We start from the raw sequence: 21,930 nt of genomic DNA, 5'->3' as shown, positions 1-21,930 counted from the left end.
TATGTGTATTCTATCTATCTATGTTTGTTCTTGAGTGTGTTCATTGTATGTCTGTGTTCATTATGTTACCCCTTTGTTTTGGGTTCTTCTCGTTTGTCTCGGTGCGCTATTCTTCCTTCCAGCTATCTCGTTGTTTTCTTCTGCTCTGTCTGTTTAGTTTTCTTTTTGTTCTTCTCGACCCATATGTCTGTCTGTCACGGTCTCATTTGATCTCTCTCTGTCTGCTCTCTTTGTTAGGGTACTCACACGCAAGCACACGCAAACACATGCATACACACACACACACACACACACACATCAGTGCACAGGCACAGGCACAGGCACAGGCACAGGCACAGGCACAGGCACAGGCACAGGCACTGGCACAGGCACAGGCACAGGCGAAACAGGAGAAACAAGCGTGTACGTAGACAGACAGCTAGGCCAGAGTCCAGAATCCAGATATGTAGGCTGAGCTGGAGATGAAATGGAGACAGGAACGTGAGACACAGAGAAACCATAGGAGCAGAACAAACAGATGGCCGTGGACGGAGGGAAGAGGAGAGGAGGAGATGAAATGAGACCAGAGCACCCAGGAGGAGGAGCTGAGTGCCAGCGCGCACGGAGGGAGTGATAGTGAACCCGAGTGACAGAGCCGGTGATGTCACTGTCATCGGGGGACAACAACGATGGAGAGTGACAGTGACGGACAGCACTGTATCAGTCTGTCCACGTCTCTCTCTCTCTCTCTCTCTCTCTCTCTCTCTCTCTCTCTCTCTAGCTCTCTCTCTCTCTCTCTCTCTCTCTCTCTCTCTCTCTCTCTATGTGAGTTGTGTAGTTGTGACATGTGACTATGCTCTAAGGAGACATGCCAAAACGATTATTGGAGTGAGAATGAGCCAAAGAGTCTCAGCCCCTCCAGTAACACAAGCTGACACATACACTGACACACACACACACACACACACACACACACACACACACACACACACACACACACACACACACACACACACACACACACACACACATAATCGTGCACGAACACACGCACACGTACACACACACACAAACACACACATGCACACACATGCACGCGCAATGCCACAGATACAATAGCAGAGACAATATCCACTTATTGTAATTCGCCGCCATTCCCAATCAGCCAGGTATTCACCAGTGAACGTAGCAAACTATGCAGACTATAGTGTATGTCATATTATAATTATTAAACATTGTCATATTATGTCACGTTGACATACTATGTCATGTGTCAGACCGATGGGTAACATTAAAGGAAAACCTGAATAAATGAGTGGTCATATACAATTAAACAATTAACAACCTATCAATGCTCTGAGGATTGTATATTAGTAAGACGCCTCAAGGCGACATGCGACATCACTGGCCAGATGGCCAATTCTTGGCCATCTGGCCAGTGATGTATATCGGACCAGTTACCCATATATGGAGACCCATGCATGATAGTCAACAATGTTTATACCATTCTGCTACCATCTCTCTCTATATACGGGCATAAAAGGGATTCTGTTAGAGTGGTTCCCATCACAACATACAATATATTTTATGCCCATACATGGATATCCCTATCTGAACCAGCCACACAGATATGGGCCATGTCTTGGCCATCTGGCCAGTGATATATCAGGGATCTTCATATATCGGCATAAAAGGGATTCTGGGGAATATCCATATATGGACTTTTACATAGGTGTGATATCACCTGTGATGTCACAGTGATGTGTCAAGGGAACCAACCTATAGACTTTAAAAATGTGTACACACATGGAGACAAGCTGTGACATTTCTCATGGTAAACTGCGACATTCGGTCGCAATAAATGCTGGCCAGGCCCACTTCCAGTTGACCTCTATTTATTTTGGATAATGGCAAAAGGCTTACTGGTATATTATATAGAGGGTTGATTATTGGCACGGATGGCAGCAGTTTCAGTCACAACTAAAGACTGCTTAACTGGCTAGTGTTTCATTTTCACTATAGTAGCACCCGCATTTTTCAGGGGTCTTCGCCATGCTTGCTTGTGGTGGACAATAATATTACCAGAAACACAGATGGACATTTGGTTAATGGGTTTTTTATCTATGGGAAAGCCATCACTAACTGTGGTCAGAAATTGTGGTGCAAAGTGCACATTTGACACCTTTGATGCTTGTGTACTGTATGTAAAACAAGAGATGCTTGAGTATGTCAATGCAGGATGTGGTCAAACTATGTCACCAAGAACAGCAAGTTGACAACTATATACAAGTGAAGGATGCTAAAATAGGGTCTCATAATTACAAAGACAAAATGCACACGAGAGTTCAATGGTGTGCAAAAACCATCGGCACTGACTGGTCTACAGGCATGTGGAAAAAGAGCTACCGTTGTTTCCTGTTGAGATTGGCACATTTTACCCAGGTTTTTTCATCTCACTCACGTCACTTTGTCTGCTGACTGAAATAAACTGAAAACAAACAAAAATAAAAATAAAACAATTCACAGGAGGCAAGCAGTGATCACCCCATGTGCACTGCAATGCAGTTTCAAATGCACTACATTGCAGGTGCTTTTTGAGAGTGAAAAAATAAGAAGACACGTGTGACGTGTGATCTGGGCAGCTTGCCCCACGAAATGTGCCAAGCTCAATTGGGAACAACGGTATATGGTCTGATGAGTCCCATTCTGCATTATACGTCACAAGTGGGTGAGTGCGTGTACTCCAAGCAGGTACGTGCACGCATAGACATCAAAGGAGGCTTGAGCCCCTGCCCTTTTATCCATCTGTAAAAAGTGCCCTCTCCAGACCATGAATGCAGTTTTTACTATGCTGAAAGAAAATGTAAAATGCCTCCTTTCCAAGCCATACCTGAAGGCAGCATTCAAGAGAATTGACTTGTCCAAACTCTCCTGAACTTGAATGCAGCATCTTACATTGAAAGAATTCTGTGTAGAAATGCATGTAGAAATGCATGTTGTTATGCCATCTCCAGGATTCACTTGATTATGCTTAGTTCAGTATGCAAGCTCCGAAAATAGCCGACCTCCAAGCTCACAACGCGTCGCAGCGCGACGCGTTGTGAGCTTGGATGTCTGCTATTTTCGATATTTTCATCAAAAAGCCCTTTTAGAGATTTCAGCCCCTGCCTCTCTAACATTCTCTGCATGTCTCCAAGAGAACAGTACAGGCTTGATTGCATGACCTGACAGTGGCTCTGCTGAGGGGGACCATTTCTCTGGCACGGTCTGGGTCCACTTCACTGCAAATCAACACAAAGTTATTCTTAGTGATCACCTTTATCGCATGATTTGCAACAATGCCCCTGTCCACAGGGCATGAGGTGTCACCGACAGGAGTGTGGAAATCATGTGAATCATACCGGTATGCTATGGCCTTCAAAGTCACCAGATCTTGACCCAGTTGGACCATCATGTTAGACAGCGTTCCCCACTATCACAATCAAAGTTAAAGTGGTTAAAAGGATCCCTGGCCAAACATGCCTTAATACATTATAATTGTCCTCTATAACTAAAATGTAAAATGAAAAACACCTTAAATAGGTTATTTATTCTAGAGCTAATATTTCACTCAAAATAGGGGCAAATTGATGATGTAATTTGTCCATGTGTATCTATCCGTATGGAATTTATGCAATGCATGTGCAAATAAAAAACAACTTGTACTTCCTATGGTTAATATATGAGCATCAAATCACTATTTTAATATGGTTTTATTTGCACATGGGACAAACCACACAGACAAATGACATTGTCAATTTGCGACAGACATTGCCCCTATTGAGTAAAAGATTTGCTATTTCTAGAATAAGTAAAATATTTAAGGTGTTTTAAAGTTTACATTGTAGTTGTAGGGGGAAATTATAATGTATTATGGCATATTTGGCTTATTAGCCCTTTAAAAATTGACCATAAAAGAAAAAAAAAGATAGTAGAAACAGACAGGACAGCCACCATCACACAGATGAAACGCTTGTTAGAATGGTGTTCCATCCCTCCAGTAGAGCTCCAGTGACCTTGGCACAATCCATGCCAAGGTGCAATGAAACTGTTCTGGTGGCTCAAACACCTTACTAAGATACTTTATGTAGGTTCTTCCTTTAATTTGTCACCCATCTTTGTTTGGATCACGTGTACATGAGAGTGTGTGTGTGTGTGTGTGTGTGTGTGTGTGTGTGTGTGTGTGTGTGTGTGTGTGTGTGTGTGTGTGTGTGTGTGTGTGTGTGTGTGTGTGTGTGTGCGCGCGCGCCAGTGTAGCGATGCGACAGTGCTACTTAATAATACATCTTTGACTTGTCAGAGATGCGACTTCAAAGCTCCACACCCACTGAGTGAGGATAGAGAGAGAGAGAGAGAGAGAGAGAGAGAGAGAATGGAGGAGGGAGGGGCAAAGAAAGAGAGACAAAAACAAAGATCTGAGGCAAACAATGGTGAGAAGGTCACAGAATAAGCAATGGATGACTGTAGCTTCAAATAATGCAACACATATTCAGTCAATCAGTCTGTCTGTCTGTCTGTCTGTCTGTACGTACGTATATGTCTGTCTGTCTGTCTGTCTGTCTGTCTGTCTGTCTGTCTGTCTGTCTGTCCATCTAGGAGCTGATTTAAACTTTGACCTCCATCTAAAAGCTTACAACACCTCGAAGGGTTGTGAACTTGGAGATCTGCTATTTTCGGCAGGCGACACTACATTATGGTCTATCCGTCTCCCTGCGTTTAACCCACTGTCCTCGGCCCCAGTGTTAGGACCATTATACACCAGGTAGCCCCCGCCCCCCATGGTGCCTTGTTCCTCTGTGGGCCGCCATGTGAGTCAATTAGTTTTGTCCCACTTTGACTGCCAATTACCTGCTGTAGTATACACTGCCCATCTTCAGGGGCGTCGCACCGAATTCTGGGCCCTGGCTACATGGATTCACTGCGGGCCCCCCATGAATGTTCTTCATAGGGGGAGGGGGTTTAACCCATTTAGACTGGGAACGCACTATTTTTTTGTTTTAACTATCGAAAGGTGTTTGAAAAATCGTGAAAATGTGTCTTTGAATATTTCAAATCCTTTGATGTTTTTTGAAAAACCTAAGTTTCTATGTCAGACAGTGGTGCTCAAACCTTTTCATGTGAAAGGACCCCCAAAATGTATATGTATTTGGCCACGGAACCCCACATCTCAAAATATTTAGTTCCAGGGAACCCCAGAAGCAAAATTTGAGTTTTGCACACATTTTCACGACTTTTAAAAAATAGCAGATATACAAACACACAGCGCGGCACTCGGTGCCGTGCTTTGTGCTTGTATATCTGCTATTTTTCAATAGCTAAAGTATAAAATAATGAAGGCCCCTCCACCTTGGGCCCTAGTGACTCAGTCCCACTTTTCCCCCCCTTGTGACGCCCTGCCCATCTTCATCGCCTCAAATGTTGCCCACGGAACTTGACCTTTGCAGTCCTCGGCACAAAATGGTGATACAATACATGCTCGTTAGCAGTGGTGTAAAGTAACTGAGTACATTTACTGGTGTAAAGTAACTATACATTTACTTAATGTACTGTACTTGGGTATAGGCTATATGCACATTTTTGAGTATTTACTTGAGTATTTCCAATTTGCTATACTTTTACTTCTACTCCACTACATCTCAGAACCAAATATTGTACTTTTGTACTCCACTGCATTTATTTGAAAACTATAGTTACTAGTTACTTTGCAGGAATAAATTATAATATTATAAAACATACACAAACCACTTAGCCCTATTTTATACCTAGGCTATTTGAAAATAGCCGATTTACAAGCTCAACGCATGGCATCGCCTCGCGTTGTGAGCTTGTAGATCTGCTATTTTCAAACATTTTTTGTACTTTACTTTTGGTACTTTAAAGTTGTACCATGTAACTTTTTTTATAAAACAAATCTTAAAATTGTCCTAACTGTTAAATCGCTAAAGTTTTAGAACACCCACTCCATTATTTTCAGCTTCTGAAGCCTTCTCTTTATATGTTTTCTTCTTAGCAGTGACAGGGGCGGGATTTCGCGCCAAAATGACGTAATCTGCATCATCTGTATACGTTGTGTATACGTTGCCCAATCACATCGCCGATCATGCACACATGGTACACTACCGGCCAATCACAGCTTATCTGCTCTGGTCTCCAGGAAGTGCCTCCGCTTGGCTACAGTGTTTACCATGGTGAAGGATTTTAACCTCTTAATCCACAAATCCTGGCCAGAAAATTACGTTCTACCATGCGTTCTACCCCTCCACGGATTACTATCGGTCGCGGTGGTTTGCTGGCGCCGCTCCGGTGGTCCGCGGCGGTGGTCCGCGACGACTCCGGCCGAAAAACGGCCGAAAAAAGCAATACCGCTACTGACCACTAGTTGAGCAACTTACACAGTATAGCTTTAAGTACATTTTGGTTGCCAACACTTTCATACTTTCACTCAATTCCGGATGGAGTATTCCTATATTGTAGTATTGATACTTTGACTTAAGTACATTATGTGAGTACTTTTTACACCACTGCTCGTTACGCTGTGGCTCATAGAAAACAGAGGGCTGCAGTTGTACATATAGTGGACACGCCTGGACAAACAGAGCACCCTAGCAGGGTAATGCCCGATGTATACATGGTTGCGTGTTGTCGCGCAGGAAAATTAAGTACGAATCACCTGTATCTCTGAGATCGTACAAATAGAACCTAACAGACACAAAAGCCTCAGTCACACCTCATCGTGCGACTATGTCGCTCGCAGAAAATAACTGACTTTCAACCAAAAAACTAAAACACACAAAAAAAAGTTTAGTTTAGCCATTTCGCAGACGTTCTTAATCCAGAGCGACTTACAATAAGCAGGGTCAATACAATTAGCAAGGTTCAATACATCAACATCAATACATTAATTGCATAGAAATATCAATCTAGAAAAAATAACGTAGGTAGACCAAGTTGTGTCACTGAGTGACACAGCTGTACAACGGAGGATAAAGAAGCTTTAGAGACAACTCTTTATATGGGACAGACCTGCCTGCCCACTTCATCTTCTTCTCTTCCTCTATTCCTTCCCTCCTTCCCAGTTCCCTTCCCAAATCCACCTTCCCTTTATACCTAAAATTCCATATCCCACTTCTGACACCATCAACTAATTATCTCTCTCTCTCTCTCTCTGTCTCTCTCTCTCTCTCTCTCTGTCTCTCTCTCTCTCTCTCTCTCTCTCTCTCTCTCTCTCTCTCTCTCTCTCTCTCCTTCCCTCCCTCCCTCTGTCTCTTCTCAGGTCCACCAAGGATTCGGCCCATGAGGAACATCACTGCAATTGCGGGAAGAAACACTTTCATAAACTGCCGTGTGATTGGTTACCCGTACTACTCAATCAACTGGTACAAGGAGTCGCTTCTGTTGCCTGACAACCATCGCCAGGTGTGCTTTCTTTCATCTTTATTTTTATTTGTATGTATAGTAGAAATATCAGAAACTTTTAAATCCCTATACCGGGTGAACATTTTGTGGTCGGCATTGTGGGAGATTTATGGCCGCCTGCGGGTCTCCGGGAGTGGACGTTAATTCCCAGGAGACTACCGGAACTTCTGGGAGAGGTGGGATGTCTGTAGCTTATGGGTCACCAATTATTTCCGGGGTTCCCTGGACGTCACCTCACAGTCGATGGTATAACCTTTTTTTTTTTTTTTTAAGAAAAAAACAAAAAAAAACGAACAAAGCAAAACACATAGCGTGTGTTTATATGGCGAGGGGCTGGACGCGAGGTTGCCGCGAGAGCCTCTATCTTTCAAATGGATGGTCACGTATGGAGCAGGATTATTTTCCGATTCTAGCACACCCATGGGCATCTTTTGAATGCTGCCGTGGTTGGATCGGAGCAACGCAGAATATTCCGCGTTTTTTCAAAGTTGGTGAAAAACACACTGAATCATGGCAGTCAATGAGTTAAAGTGTGTCTTCCGTGCGTCTTGGTCTCCAGGTGGTGTATGAGAACGGGACGCTGAAGCTGAGTGACGTCCAGAAGGGGATGGACGAGGGGGCGTACGTCTGCAGCGTCCTCATCCAACCGCAGCTCTTCATCACCCAGACGGTCTACGTCACTGTCAAAGGTCAGTGTGGCGTCACATTCAGGGTGGCCAAGGTGTTCACGATGAGAGTTGGGTATCCACAAGTTTCCAATATCCCATCGTGCATTGCGCAGAAATTGGACGGAGCTTCCGGCGCCGCAGCCGAGTGTGATCTACAAGCTCACAACGGCTGCTTCTGCGACGCGACGTGAGCTTGTATGTCTGCTGTTAATCGGAAGTGTGGTGCAGTGTGGTGCAAAACATTCTCCAGTAAATTCCCGCGGAAAGAGGTGGATAGGCTATATGCACAGCAGCCATTTTGGAGAGCAGTTGGGTCTCTTCTCACTTCCTTCACGGGTGCTGCCAGTGATACTAATGAAGGCTATGTTCCATTATGGTCAAACGGAGTCAGGGTGCTGATATTGTGCATCTTGGCTCACTGGACTCTGCTGCACCAGTGGGTCTTAAAGTGTGGTCCAGGGACCCTCATGATTCCTTGGGGGTTCCAAATGTAACTCTCAGAGTTGTGTTGGTCCTTGAAATAAAAGGTTTGAGAACCACTGTGCTACATCCTTTAAAGGTGATACACCATGAAATTTCACTTTTCCTATTTTAAAACCTTTTTTGGGGGTCCCATAGCACCTTCTATCCTCACAAAGTCCCATTTCAGACAGTTGTGTCTTTCTCTGGTTTTGGGAAGGTGGAGGTTAAAAGCATCCCACGGGTTCTCAAAACAGGCTGTCCAGATTTGCTGCCGTCGATGACGTCATCGACGGCCGTTTTTGAAGGTTTTTTGTTTTTTTCAAAAACATTTTCTTTTTTTCAAAAAGATTTATTTTTTCCAAAAAAAAAAAAAATCAAAACGATTTTTGGGGGGGTGGCGCAGTTCAGGCTAAAGGTGGTACTGCAGCTGAAAATGCTCTGAGAGCCATTCAAAAATGAAAGGCTCTCTATTCAGGAGTGGTAATTTAGCCTCAAACCTTTTGAAAAACGTTTTTGGGACATAAACAATATGACATAAATACTTTTTAAATGCATGGTGTATCACCTTTAAAGGGATTAAGTGGGAAGAGACCCAACTCCTGTCCAATTGGGCTGCTGTGCATATAGCCTATTGGGGCAATGGAACAGGGTCAGAGTAGCCTGGCTCCAGACCATAGACCCAAGAAGAAGAAGAATTTACCTACGTCATCCCACAAGGGAACAGTTTTCAGCTTAACCCAGCTGAACCCAGTGCTGCCCACAAGGACGTGGGGGAGGGGAGCAGTTAGGGGTTAGGTGCCTTGCTCATAGGGATGGGTATCGAGAACCGGTTCTTGTTGAGAACCGGTTTCCCGTGGTTCGGTTCCATGGAATCGTTAGCCAACGTCCTTAACGATTCTGCTATCGGTTCCTGCATATGCGCGATGGCGTCACGTCACACACGCGACGCGCTGCAGCTAAAGTCTGGCTGTATATTTCACGAGAATGTTCATGTTTTGAAAATGAGGCGTCAGCTTTCGGTGACCGGCCGGTCACTGTCACTGACATAAATTCCGATTGTGTCTATGGCACTGCACAGCATGATGCTCTGGTCCTGTGACTAAAGCAAACATAACAAGTAGCAGCCGGTCTACTTCATAGTGGCAGCCTACATAATACAGATGGTGCTGGTTACCTTTGCAATGTAAGGATATATTCCATAATCCAGTGTCAAGACGTCGTCTCAAAAAAGAAAAAGAGAAAAAAAAGCATCGTGTCACCAGGCTTTCCTGCCTCCAGACAGAGTTTACTTTCACTTTCATTTAACAGAAAGCAACAGCATTGCAAAAGCTGTTGCAAGCTACAGAAAAAGCCATCCTATAAATGTCCCTTTACCTCCCGTTTCTCTGTTTCACTTTGCGTGGTGTCATTGTGTCTGTCCGCACGCTGGATTAATCAATGCATGTCCAGGTGAATCCCGTTAAAAGTCGTAGTACATTAAGCAACAGAAATGTATTATTTAACATGTTAAGTCCCTTACAGAGGTTTTACAACCCAAACAACAGGAACAGTGTCATGAGGTAATATTTTGCCCTTAAATATTTGAAAGGAATAGACTAGAGTCAGACTACTGTGACATAAGGTAAATTTCTCACCTTGAAAACAACGAATGCAACCTTATTTATTTTAGCTTTCAAGACAATCCTTTTGCTTGTTAAAAAAATATTTATTCAATAATAATATTTTTAATAATATTTGAAATAAATGGTCTCAATATGTAGCCATAATTTTAAAATAAAGTTTTTGCCATAATCATGCAGCTCTAACAGTGACACAGACAGCAGCAATGGCACAGCAATTAAAAAATATATATACAGTAGTATGTATTTTTAACATAGTGAGGTGTGGCGAGGGGGCTGAGAATCGATAAGAGAATCGATAAGGAACCGGATCGATAAGCAGAACCGGAATCGGAATCGCTAAAATCTTAACGATACCCATCCCTACTTGCTCATGGACACTTCGACACATAGCTGGAGCTGGAATCGTACCTGCGGCCTCTGGGACCTCCGGAGTCCTAGGTATGGACACTAACCATTCAGCTACGGCCGCCCCACCCGCCCACTCTCTGAGCGAACTCAAGCTTCAGCTGAGTCTGATATCAGGCTAGGGTCTGGGGGCTGTATTTTGATTGTCTTAAGTAGAAGCTCTTATGCCTTAACTTAAAGGCCTGTCCATACTGTCTCCGACCACCGAACCGGACCTTCCGACGAAAAGTTCAGTGGACGGAGACAGTATGTACAGGCCTTTAAGATAAGGCATAAGAGCTGGTACGTAAGACAATCAAAATAGAGCCCAGAGGGTTGTAAAATACATTTGTACACGTACAATGTGCATTGTACAGCATGCGCTGGTAAATTCAAAAATACATTAATAACTTTGTTTAATAAAATGAAAGTAAAGCATATTTGCCAGCCAAAATGAGAACCACAGTCAAGTGGCTGCATGGCTGAATTGACAATGACCTATCTGCCAGTGGATGTTTGCATACTGTACACACATTTGGAGGGCTGATCTCTGCCAGGCTGGCTTGCATAGCCAGGGCTAATGGGTTGCAGTCGAAGCCCACAGAATCACGGTAGAACATTGAAGCAGCCTTCGCCTGGTGGTCAAACCTGGGATAGCAGTTAAAATGCTACTGCACGTGTGTATGCTAATGCTAATGCTAATGCTAGTGCCACTGCATACCCTTGTGCGCCTGCTCGGTGCTCAACACCTCCGCAAATTGGCCTAACTCCTCAGGCCTGGCAGAGATAAAGATGTACTGTATCCTATTGATCCTACTGTGCATTCGTGTTGATTTCATCGACTAAAACTATGACGAAAAAAGTTTGTTGACCTTTTTCACTGACGAAACAAAAACTTAATTTACAATTTTGTCAACAAATAAAACTAGACTAAAATGTTAGAGACTAGTGGAGAAGGGGGTGTGATGAGGGTTTGACTGTAAGAGTCTCAGAAGTAATGTTGGAGAACCCAGACCGGTGCCTGTTGGGCAGAATAGTCACCATCGATGTCCAGTTGTGCAATACCCATTGTATCCGTCTGTGCCCATATATGGAGTTACGTGTCCAGGCCAGTTTCATCTCCAAATTTGGACATTGTAGTGATGTCAGTTGGGCTTTGTTGATGTCAGTTCAGATTTTCACATGTCCTCAGCTCACAACAGAACAATATGATTCAGAAAAAAAAAAGATTTCATAAGCAGATTTATGACTTCATATTAAATAAGGCTGTGGAAACACTCAGGCACTGTAGGTGCATAATAGAGCTTTTAACCAGTGGTGTACAGTAACTAGGTATTTGCTTAAGTAAAGTACAATTTCAAGCTATTTAAGTATTTAGGCCTACTGTTCAATTTCCAATTATTTTACTTCTACTCCGTCCACTACATCTTGGATCCAAATATTTTACTTTTACTCCACAACATTTTTTGAAAACGTTAGTTACTAGCTACTTTGCAGATATACATTACAATATTATAAAACAATATTATAAAACAAACATACACTTCTTTAGCCCTTTAGCTGTTTGAAAATAGCTGATCTACAAGCTCTGCTTGTAGATCTGCTATTTTCAAACATTTTGTACTTTTACTTTCTTTAAGTAGCCTACATTTTGATGCCAACACTTTCGTATTTTTACTCGAGTACATTTCCAATTCCGGACTTTTACTTGTAACAGAATATTTCTATATTTCAGTATTGATACTTGAGTAATATGTGAGTACTTTTTCCACCTCTGCTTTTAACAAGCTTTATTGCAGATGGTGCCGGTGAGGTGAGCCATAGAAACAGACAATAAAGTTACTGGATAATAACTGACTGAGTGTCTTTGGGTCGACAGGGGTTTCTGTTGTGGCAAAAAAAAAAAAAAGAGTGGAGAGAAACGGTACACGGCAAAAATGATGAATGTGGAGGAGATGGACGCTAACTGGTAGGTGGGTGGGGGTGAATGAGACTGACGGGAGGGGGAGAAAGTGTAACAGGGGGGAGAGAGAGAGAGTGAGGTGGTAATGGAGGGAGGGGATGCTAGAGAGAGCTGTATGCATTGCCTCTAATAACCTCTGATTAAGGGGCGGAGTGCCCTAGTGCACCCTCTCAACCACTCAGCAATTACACAGAACGGAGTGCTATTGTTCCAGATTGTGTTTGTGTGTGTGTGTGTGTGTGTGTGTGTGTGTGTGTACGTACATGCACCACGTACTGTGTGTTTGTCTGAGTGGCGTGTGTGCGCACGCGTGTGTGTGTGTGCGTGTGGCGTATGATGTTCTGTATGTCAGCTTGTGTCTTATTTGCTCTCCTCTATGTGTCTCTGTGGCGAGACACACATGGCATGTTTGTTTTAGGAAGTTGTCGTCTCTGTGAGTGTGTGTGTGTGTGTGTCTGTGTGTCGTGAGCATATCTGTCTGACATGTGAGGCCGCGCTGTTGCACGGTGGTCCTCCTGTGCGTGTATGTGTGCGTGCGTGCCTGCTTGTGTGTGCGCGCGTGCTCGCCATGTCTCTGATTTAATTAGATGAATTTTAACGAGGCCCAGATTAAATCCCCCAGATGTCTCAGCTGTGTGTAACCCCCCCCCCCCCCCCCCCCTCCCTTCCACACCACCACCATCACCTCCACCGGTCTCCATGGCAACACCGTTCTTCCCCCCCCCCCCCCCCCCCTGCGGATGGGGCTCTAATTAGAGCAGCTATTATGGGCTGGCGTGAGCAGGGCAGGGTGGGGTGGGACGTGGAGTGGAGGGGTAGGTGGGTGGGTTGGTATTAGAGGAGGAAAAAATCCTAAAAAAGAGCCTTAGTTTTTGAGGTACCCCTACCCGGGGTAGAACAAAACGCGACATAGTTTTTTCCTATCTTTAGGATGTCCCCTTCATGAAATGGATTGTCCCAAGTTTTACTTTGACTGCAAAAGTCATGAAATTGATCCATTAAGGGACTCATCACATAGGCAAAAAAACGCCTATCCTGAAAGATGGAGTTCCAAGTCAATCCTTTGTCATTTTCTACCTGCAGGTTGTTTTTACCTCATACTTGCACAGATGGTCCACAGGTAGTGTCCTTACATCCCAGAACAATCAGAATGCAAAAATATGGTTCTGTTTTGAATCTGCAGCCTTTTATATAAGGACTTTCTATAGGCGGAAATTACATTTCTAAGGAATGTTCCCCTGTAAGTCTGGTGATAATCTTCTATAAGGGGTAGAACAAAACGCGACATAGTTTTTTCATATCTTTAGGATGTCCCCTTCATGAAATGCACTGTCCCGAGTTTTACTTTTACTGCCAAAGTCATGAAATTGTTCCATGAAGGGACTCACCACATACTGTAGGCAAAAATCGCCTACCCTGAAAGATGGGGTTCCAATTCAATCCTTTGTCATTTTCTACCACCTGCTTTTACCTCATACTTGCACAGATGGTCTACAAGTAGTGTCCTTACATCCCAGAACAATCAGAATGCAAAAATATGGTTCTGTTTTGAATCTGCAGCCTTTAATATAAGGACTTTCTATAGGCGGAAATGACATTCCTAAGGAAGAATCCCCTGTGATCCTGGAGATAATCTTCTATAAAGGGTAGTACAAACCCTGACAGTGTTTTTACTTGTCCTCTTCATGAAATGGATGGTCAGTAGTTTTACTTTTACTGCAGAAGTCATGAAATTGATCCATAAAGGTACCCACCATAAAAAAGCCTACCCTGAAAGATGGAGTTCCAAGTCAATCCTTTGTCATTTTCTACCTGCTGGTTGTTTCATCTCATATTGCACAGATGGTCTACAGGTAGTGTCCCTACATCCCAAGGGGGAGGCTCTCTCCATTCCGACATGTCGCCACTCCGAAATGGACTTCTTATTGTCGGAGTGGCGACACTCCCATGGGCCTAAGGTTTAGGGTTAGGGGTAGAGATAGGGTTAGTGTCGGAATGCAGACATGTCGGAAAGGAGACATGTCGGAGTGGAGAGATGCACCCATCCCAAGGCCTAATTCTCTTCACCTCAAAAGCAGCAAACATATTGTTCTATAAGCAGTCTATGGTATTCAGACTTAAATGCAGTACATTATATATGTAAGCCTATATTCAGTAGAATACACTACACTTTGTGCGCCATTCTTAATGCCAAATAATCAGCAGCCTTTTCTCATTTTCATTTATTTCTTTTTCAATCAACAACTATTTTGAGCAGTGTAAGGGAGACTGACCAATGTTTGATTATTTGGCATGCAGTAAGCCAAAGATTCTCAGATCCTGAAGTTCATGAATGTGCTTCGCCAGCTTGTTGAAAGCTGTATTATTGCTTATTCTGAACAGGCTGCTTGTTGCATTGCATCCAGTCAATGCGTGCCATGCTAGAAGACTCTCACACAAAGCCACTCCCAATGTATTTGTAATATCAGACATTGGGATGTATCGTTGTCTATCCCATGACCAGCATGCATGAAAATGGCAGCTATTCCAAGGAGTTGTTGACTGACATAGTAGGCGAGCAACACAAGTATATCCATAGTACTGTACATATAAATTAGGTCAGGGTCTGAGAACCTTTGGCTTGACAGATAGTCTACCAGAGGCTTCAGGATGTTCAAGACAATATGCCCTCACTCTCTATGGCCTAAAAAAGAAGGCAAAGGGCCAGGTGTGTTCTAGTCTTGATGAGCTCCGTTGTATTCTTGCATCAACGACAGACATGCCAGTCTCACACCTGCCTCCCACTGAGGATATTTTTGAATGTTCAACAGGCTATGTACCAAACTGGTACAGTATATGGTGCCACAATCATGTCCCCAAACCCCTTTTGTGGAATCCAGTTGGGAAGGGTTGGATGCTAAAGGATACATCACTAAAGCCTGTCCTGTTCAAAAAGTAGCCTGCACCAAGCAGTAAGAGACCTCACCCAACTCTACTGCTATGATAAGGATTGTTGCAGTCAAAGTAGTACGTGCCTCAATGTCTCTCTGTGGGATTGTGTTGTACATAATATTGCTCCTGTATTTACAGTACATTGCCTGTAAACTAAAATAAACAAGAAATGACACAATCCTTTGCTTGTGCCTTGTGGACCAGCCTTGACTGTAGAGCATTGTAGTGGCCCTTGGTTGTAATCCACTGGGAACTGAATTCCTTCTTACCGTTTATATTATAATAATATATACCATCATACCATATTTATTACCATAACATAAATAGTAAGACTGAATTCAATTAATCCATTGACCAGCCATTGACCAATAGATACACAGCCGATTACGTCACGAACAAACTCCTGACAAAATTATGTCTGAATTTGGGAGATCACAGCTTTGTATCCATTGACCAGCTTTGCAAATTGGTCAGTCCCCCTCACACTCAAATTAGTTGTTGATATGAAAATATTGAAAAAGAAATAAACGAAATAAATTAAAATGAGAAAAAGCTGCTGTTTGATTATTTGGCATGCAGTAAGAATGGCACACATATATAGAAAAACTCCTGATTCACAATACAAGCATATTATGACATATTCTTCTGGTTTATTTTGGTTGTTGGTGTATTCCCTATTGACAATCTGAATGGAGTTTGTTAATTTGTATTGATAATGAGCACCTTATCGATCCTGCTTATTGACCCATGGGCTTTTATCGAGCCCACTGTTGAGCGCTTTATAATATTTTGTGGGAAGATGTGAGATTCTGAACAGAACTGGTATCTTTTTGCATTGGCCAGTTGTTGTGAGTCTGAGTTTGTCTATGAGGATGAGAATTGACAAAAGTAAAAAATATTGTCATTTAATATCTTTAGAAAATCATTCATTAGTGTGCAGTAAGTGTTAAATGGCTATATATTATGAATAGTACTGTAACAATGTATTAATCGCCTCTTGTCTTGATTATTTAAACATGATGTCATGGGCCGCTATGCTTAATAACAAGCTTGATAAGCCCAAAGCTTATTGATACCGGGATATCAAGTTTGTAGTAGGCCCTTGTTTCCAGCTCCTTCCCTACCAGTAAGTGGAAATGGTGTATGATTAACTTGTGGGGATATTTCTGCCCTTTCTTGGTAAATCACTTTTTTGCATTCTGATTATTTTGCGATTTAAGGACGCTACCTGTAGACCATCTGTGCAAGAATGAGGTAAAAACAACCAGCAATAGAAAATTACAAAGGATTGACTTGGAACTCCATCTTTCAGGGTAGGCGTATTTTTTGCCTATGTGGTGAGTCCCTTCATGGATCAATTTCATGACTTTTGCAGTAAAAGCAAAACTACTGACCATCCATTTCATGAAGAGGACAAGTAAAAGTTATGAAAAAACTTTGTCATAGTTTGTACTACCCCTTATAGAAGGATTACAGGGGAATTTTCCTTAGGAATGTCATTTCCGCCTATAGAAGGTCCTTATATAAAAGGCAGCAGATTCAAAACAGAACCATATTTTTGCATTCTGATTGTTCTGGGATGTAAGGACACTACCTGTAGACCTTCTGTGCAAGTATGAGGTGAAAACAACCTGCAGGTAGAAAATGACAAAGGTTTGACTTGGAACTACATCTTTCAGGATAGGCGTTTTTTTGCTTATGTGGTGAGTCCCTTCATGGATCAATTTCATGACTTTTGCAGTAAAAGCAAAACTCGGGCCAATCCATTTCATGAAAGGGACATCCTAAAGATATGAAAAAACTATGTCGCGTTTTGTTCTACCCCGGGTAGGGGTATGGTCAACTTCTGGCCTATTTTTTCCTCTACTATATGGGCAGAGTGGGCATGCGGTGAGCTGGGTATACGGTATAGTGGGTCTGGTTAAAACCCATTTAGGCCTAGAATTATTTAATTATTTAGCTATTGAAAAATAGTAGATATACTACTAGATCTGCTATTTTTTGAAAAAGTTGTGAAAATGCGTGCAAATCTTTGAACATTATGTATTTTTAAAGCGAACGTTTGTATCTCAAATTTTGCTTCTGGAGGGGGGGGGGGGGGGGGGGGGGTCCCTGGAACGAAATATTTTGAGATGGGGGTCCGTGGCCAAATACATGTCACTTTGGGGGTCCTTCACATGAAAAAGTTTGAGAACTACTGACATAGTAGTCTCTCAAGAACAGACTAACCGAGCTCCAGTTAAGTGAAAAGGACCTTTTCTTTGACGATGGCTTGCCAGATTGCTGACATAGAAACAGACGTTTTTTTCCAAAAACCTTAAGAAGGATTCAAAAGGCACTTATAGAATCAGGTCAAAATTCAATTTTTCATGATTTTTCAAAAATAGTGTGAGCTTGTATATCTGCTATTTTTCAATAGTTAAAGCATAAAATAATAATACACTATAATTTGTACCCGTTCTAAATGGGTTAAGTAGAGTTGTCGTGGTGGAAGAATCGCTCTCGTAGTTCGGGGCTTATAAGCCCGATTCAGAATTCTTTGTCGCATGATGGGGTCTCCTGCCAAAAATAGCCAGACTTCAAGCTCACACGCCGTGAGCTTCAAAATCTCTGTCTAATTCCGGCACGCGACATAATCGCACGACAGAGCGAATTAGGCATAGATTCTATTCAATACCTTTCGACGAGTGTCGCCCGGCAAAAATGATAATTTTAAATATAAATGGCACTTTCCTCACTTTTGTTTTCGTTTAAATGTTCTGTGGGAAGGGTCTGGTCGACAGCAAAAAAGCTCAATATATATAATATATATATATATATATATATATATATATATATAATATATATATATATATATATATATATATATATATATCGCCGTTGTTGGGTGAAAAATCTTGTATGTCCAAAACTGTTCATTTTGCATTTATCATTTTAAAAATGATTTAAACTAGTGAAAACAGCCGATCGAGGCGTTGTGTGCTTGCAGATCTGCTGTTTTCTGTGCGACGGCCTTGTATGATGAAGCAGGGCTTTACTTTGTGAAAGAACGTACACATTTGAAACTTTGAGATACAAGGTTTCCACCCGACAACGACGACATTTTTTCCGACGCCAGACGGGCAGACAGCGACAGACGGACGGGACCGCCGCTTTAGCAATCAGCCTGTCAGCCAGAGTAGACACATCCTTGAAAACGGGGCGCATCGGAAAAAAATCAAATTCAAACTCCTGCCTGCTCCCCCCGCCCTCCCCGTCCTCCTCCCTCATCACTCAGCGCTCCCTCTCTCACTCCTGTCCTCTCCGTGCCCCCCGAATCTTCAAAACCCATCCGTCGACGCATCTCTTCTTCGCCGCCATGTCTCCTCATCTGATTCTCTCTATGTTTCCACTTCTTTATCTCCGTCTCGAATCTCTGTCCTCACCTCTCCCTCACACGCACGCACGCACGCATGCAAGCACGCACGCACACCCTGCCACCAGTGCACTCATTTTGACGGCCCCCGTTTTTATTCGCCTCTACTTTTCCGTCTTCATTTCCAATTGTCCATCTGTCTCGATCCCATCCGTCTGTGCCCCCTGTTTCACCCTGTCTCCCCTCCTCTGCACTCTCTACTCTTCTCATCCCCACCTTACCGTAGCTTCCTCCCTTTAATGCCAACTGTTGTTAACTTAGCGTGATTTTTTTTGCCTCCAGTATATGTTTCAGGGGTGTCAAACTCATTTTAGGTCATGGGCTGGGTTGGTCAAAATGGTACTTCACGTGGGCCATGGGTTACATTTTGTCAACCACTTACATCCCTATTTTGGACTGAATAAAAAAATGAATAAATAAAATAAAATGGCAAAAGTAGTAGCTCCGCAAACGCAATATATTGCAGTGTGAAAATGTCTATGAATCGCAACATTATGACATTTATACATTATATTACCTTTAAAGAGGAGACAGGTATTTGCATTTTCCAAAGTACACATCTCTAACCTGGTATGCCACCTGCAAAAGTGCTTTATTACGTAGGCCTATAGCTTGGTTGAGTGTCCGCCCTGAGACTGGGAGGTCGGGGTTCGATCCCCGTCCGGGACCGGGTCATACCAAAGACTCTGAAAAATGGGATCCAGTCCCCCATCTCAAAATATTTTGTTCCAGGGACCACCCAGAAGCAAAATTTGAGTTACAAACGTTCGCTTTGAAAATATATATATTCTAAGATTTGCACACATTTTCACAACTTTTTCCAAAAATAGCAGATCTACAAGCTTGCAGCGCGGCACTCGGTGCCGTGCTGTGAGCTTGTATATCTGCTATTTTTCACTGGTTAAAGCGTTCAATAATTCTAGGCCTAAATGGGTAGAGACAACTTAAATTACAGTACTTGTACTAGTAAATGTACTAGTTACTTTCCACCACTGAGTATTTGACGAATACTCTCATGTATACTGTACCTCTTGGACATTGAACGTTGACTTTGTAACTCTCCTCCCCACAGTCCCCCCGCTGATCCAGCCGTTCGACTTCCCGCCGACCTCCATCGGCAAGCTGATGTACATCGCGTGCGTGGTGTCGTCCGGGGACATGCCCATACACATCAGCTGGCGCAAGGACGGCCAGGAGATCGTGCCCTCCTCGGGCATCAACATCGACACCAAGGAGTTCATGAGCTCGCTGCAGATCTCCAAGGTCTCCCTCAAGCACAACGGGAACTACACCTGCATTGCCAGCAACGACGCCGCCACCGTCAGCTCCGAGAGGCAGCTCACCGTCACAGGTATATACGAGAACGCATGGGTCGAGAGAGGCAGGTGGGGAGGGAGGGATGGAGGGACAATGAGTTCTCAAATTCTGCACGAACCCGACCTGACCCGACGTTTTCGGGCCAGGTAGTCAGGCAAAATATAGTCAAGGCCGGGCCGAGCCTCGGGTTCTGTAAAAAAACAAAAAAAAACAAAAAAAACATTTCAACTGCCCATAGCGGCCTAACAGTAAGGTCGACGGAAATGGCATGTGCATGTGATGGATGCAGTTCATAAAGTGAACGTTACTCAGGTATCTAGATTGTCGGCATCCGACCTTTCTAGCCCATGTTATTAAAGAAAAACGGGCGATAATGGCCAAAACTCAATCAAAAATCGTAGATCGTAAATTGTTGAAAGTCGTCGTTTCCAAGACGTTTTCTGATCTCTGGAACGGAAGGTCCAATGTGCTCAGTTCAAAGCTTGTTGGATGCGTGACTTTGAGGAAATTAAGCGCATAATGACACCTTTTTCGGGCCTAAAAGTATGGTAGGGCCCGGTTAGGGACGGGGCTTACTTTTCAGGCCCGTTGAGAACTCTAAAAGTATACTGACATCTTTTTACTTAAGTAAAAGTATCAATACTACAATCTAGAAGTAAAAGTCAGGAAGTTAAAATGTACTTGAGTGAATAAGTGAAAGTACAAAAGTATTGGCTTCAACATATACTTTAAGTACCAAAACTAATTTGCATAATGCACTCATTGTGCAGAATATTACATGGTCAATGTATACAAATCTTTTGAAATAGCCCATCTACAAGCTCAAAAGCTGAGTGTTAAAATTATTGTAATGGAGTACAATTTTTGCCTCTGAGATGTAGTGGTGTGTAGAAGTAAAAGTAATGAAAACTGGAAATACTCCAGTAAAGTAAAAATACCTCAAAATTGTACCTAAGTACAGTGTTAAAGGAGCTATAGTCAACTTTTTCATTGTAGGGCCGACACTTTGTTTACATCCTGGTCTATAGACTAGAATGTAAACAAAGTGTCGGTCTGACAATGGCCAAAATAATTATTTTATCATTATGTTACGCTTTTTGTGGCCATTTTTGAATAGAAACACATATATGAAGCTTATTTTTTTATAAAATATTTTCGAAACATTATTTTTATTTTAGCATCCGTTTTTCAAGAAAAAGTTGACTATATCTCCTTTAAGGTCTTTGCACACTGCTGCGTTTTTCGGGCCGAATATCAGAGTGAATTTCGGAGCGCGTGAATAAAAAAATCAACCTCACGTTATGTCAATCACGTTTGCACACTGCCGCCGGTTTCGTATTTATTTTCGGACCAGGGTTGATTATTTGAGTCCCTTGCTCTCTCCCTCTTTCCTCTCTCTCTCCCTGGCTTTTGGATTTCGGATTTCCAAAACGCAACGAAAACACGCAGTGCAGTGTGCAACCACCTTTAGAGTGCATGTACTTAGTTGCATTCCACCACTGGGGAGGGAGGGTGGTAAGGAGCAGGATAGAAAGAAAGGGGACAGAGAGGATTGTGACTGCGTAAGAGAGAGTGAGGGAGGGAGAGAGAGAGAGAGAGAGAGAGAGAGAGAGAGAGAGATGCATTATGGCTGACTTATGGGAGCAGTCGATACATCAGGTGACAGTATTGAAGTTCCAATTTGGGTGCCGAAAAATGCAATTTACTCCCAACTGAGGATGTTTTGATTGAAAT

The 21,930-nt window shown here is 42.9% G+C and overlaps 1 protein-coding gene across 1 annotated transcript in view; it reads left to right on the top strand.

Annotated features, from left to right (window-relative positions):
• Nucleotides 1–21,930, top strand: part of dscaml1 (Down syndrome cell adhesion molecule like 1) — a gene marked incomplete at both ends in the record, with an annotated part of 137,714 nt that overhangs the window by 48,642 nt on the left and 67,142 nt on the right. Inside the window, 3 exons of the mRNA XM_080731890.1 lie at nucleotides 7,292–7,434; nucleotides 7,994–8,123; nucleotides 19,952–20,230. Of these exons, the coding sequence (XP_080588016.1) occupies nucleotides 7,292–7,434; nucleotides 7,994–8,123; nucleotides 19,952–20,230 (552 nt within the window). The remainder of the gene's footprint in view (nucleotides 1–7,291; nucleotides 7,435–7,993; nucleotides 8,124–19,951; nucleotides 20,231–21,930) is intronic.

This window comes from Nannobrachium achirus, assembly GCF_963921795.1.
Source record: "Nannobrachium achirus genome assembly, chromosome: 8".
NCBI lineage: Eukaryota > Metazoa > Chordata > Actinopteri > Myctophiformes > Myctophidae > Nannobrachium > Nannobrachium achirus.
The sequence above is the reverse complement of the archived record's forward strand: the minus strand, read 5'-3'. Positions and strand labels throughout refer to the sequence as shown.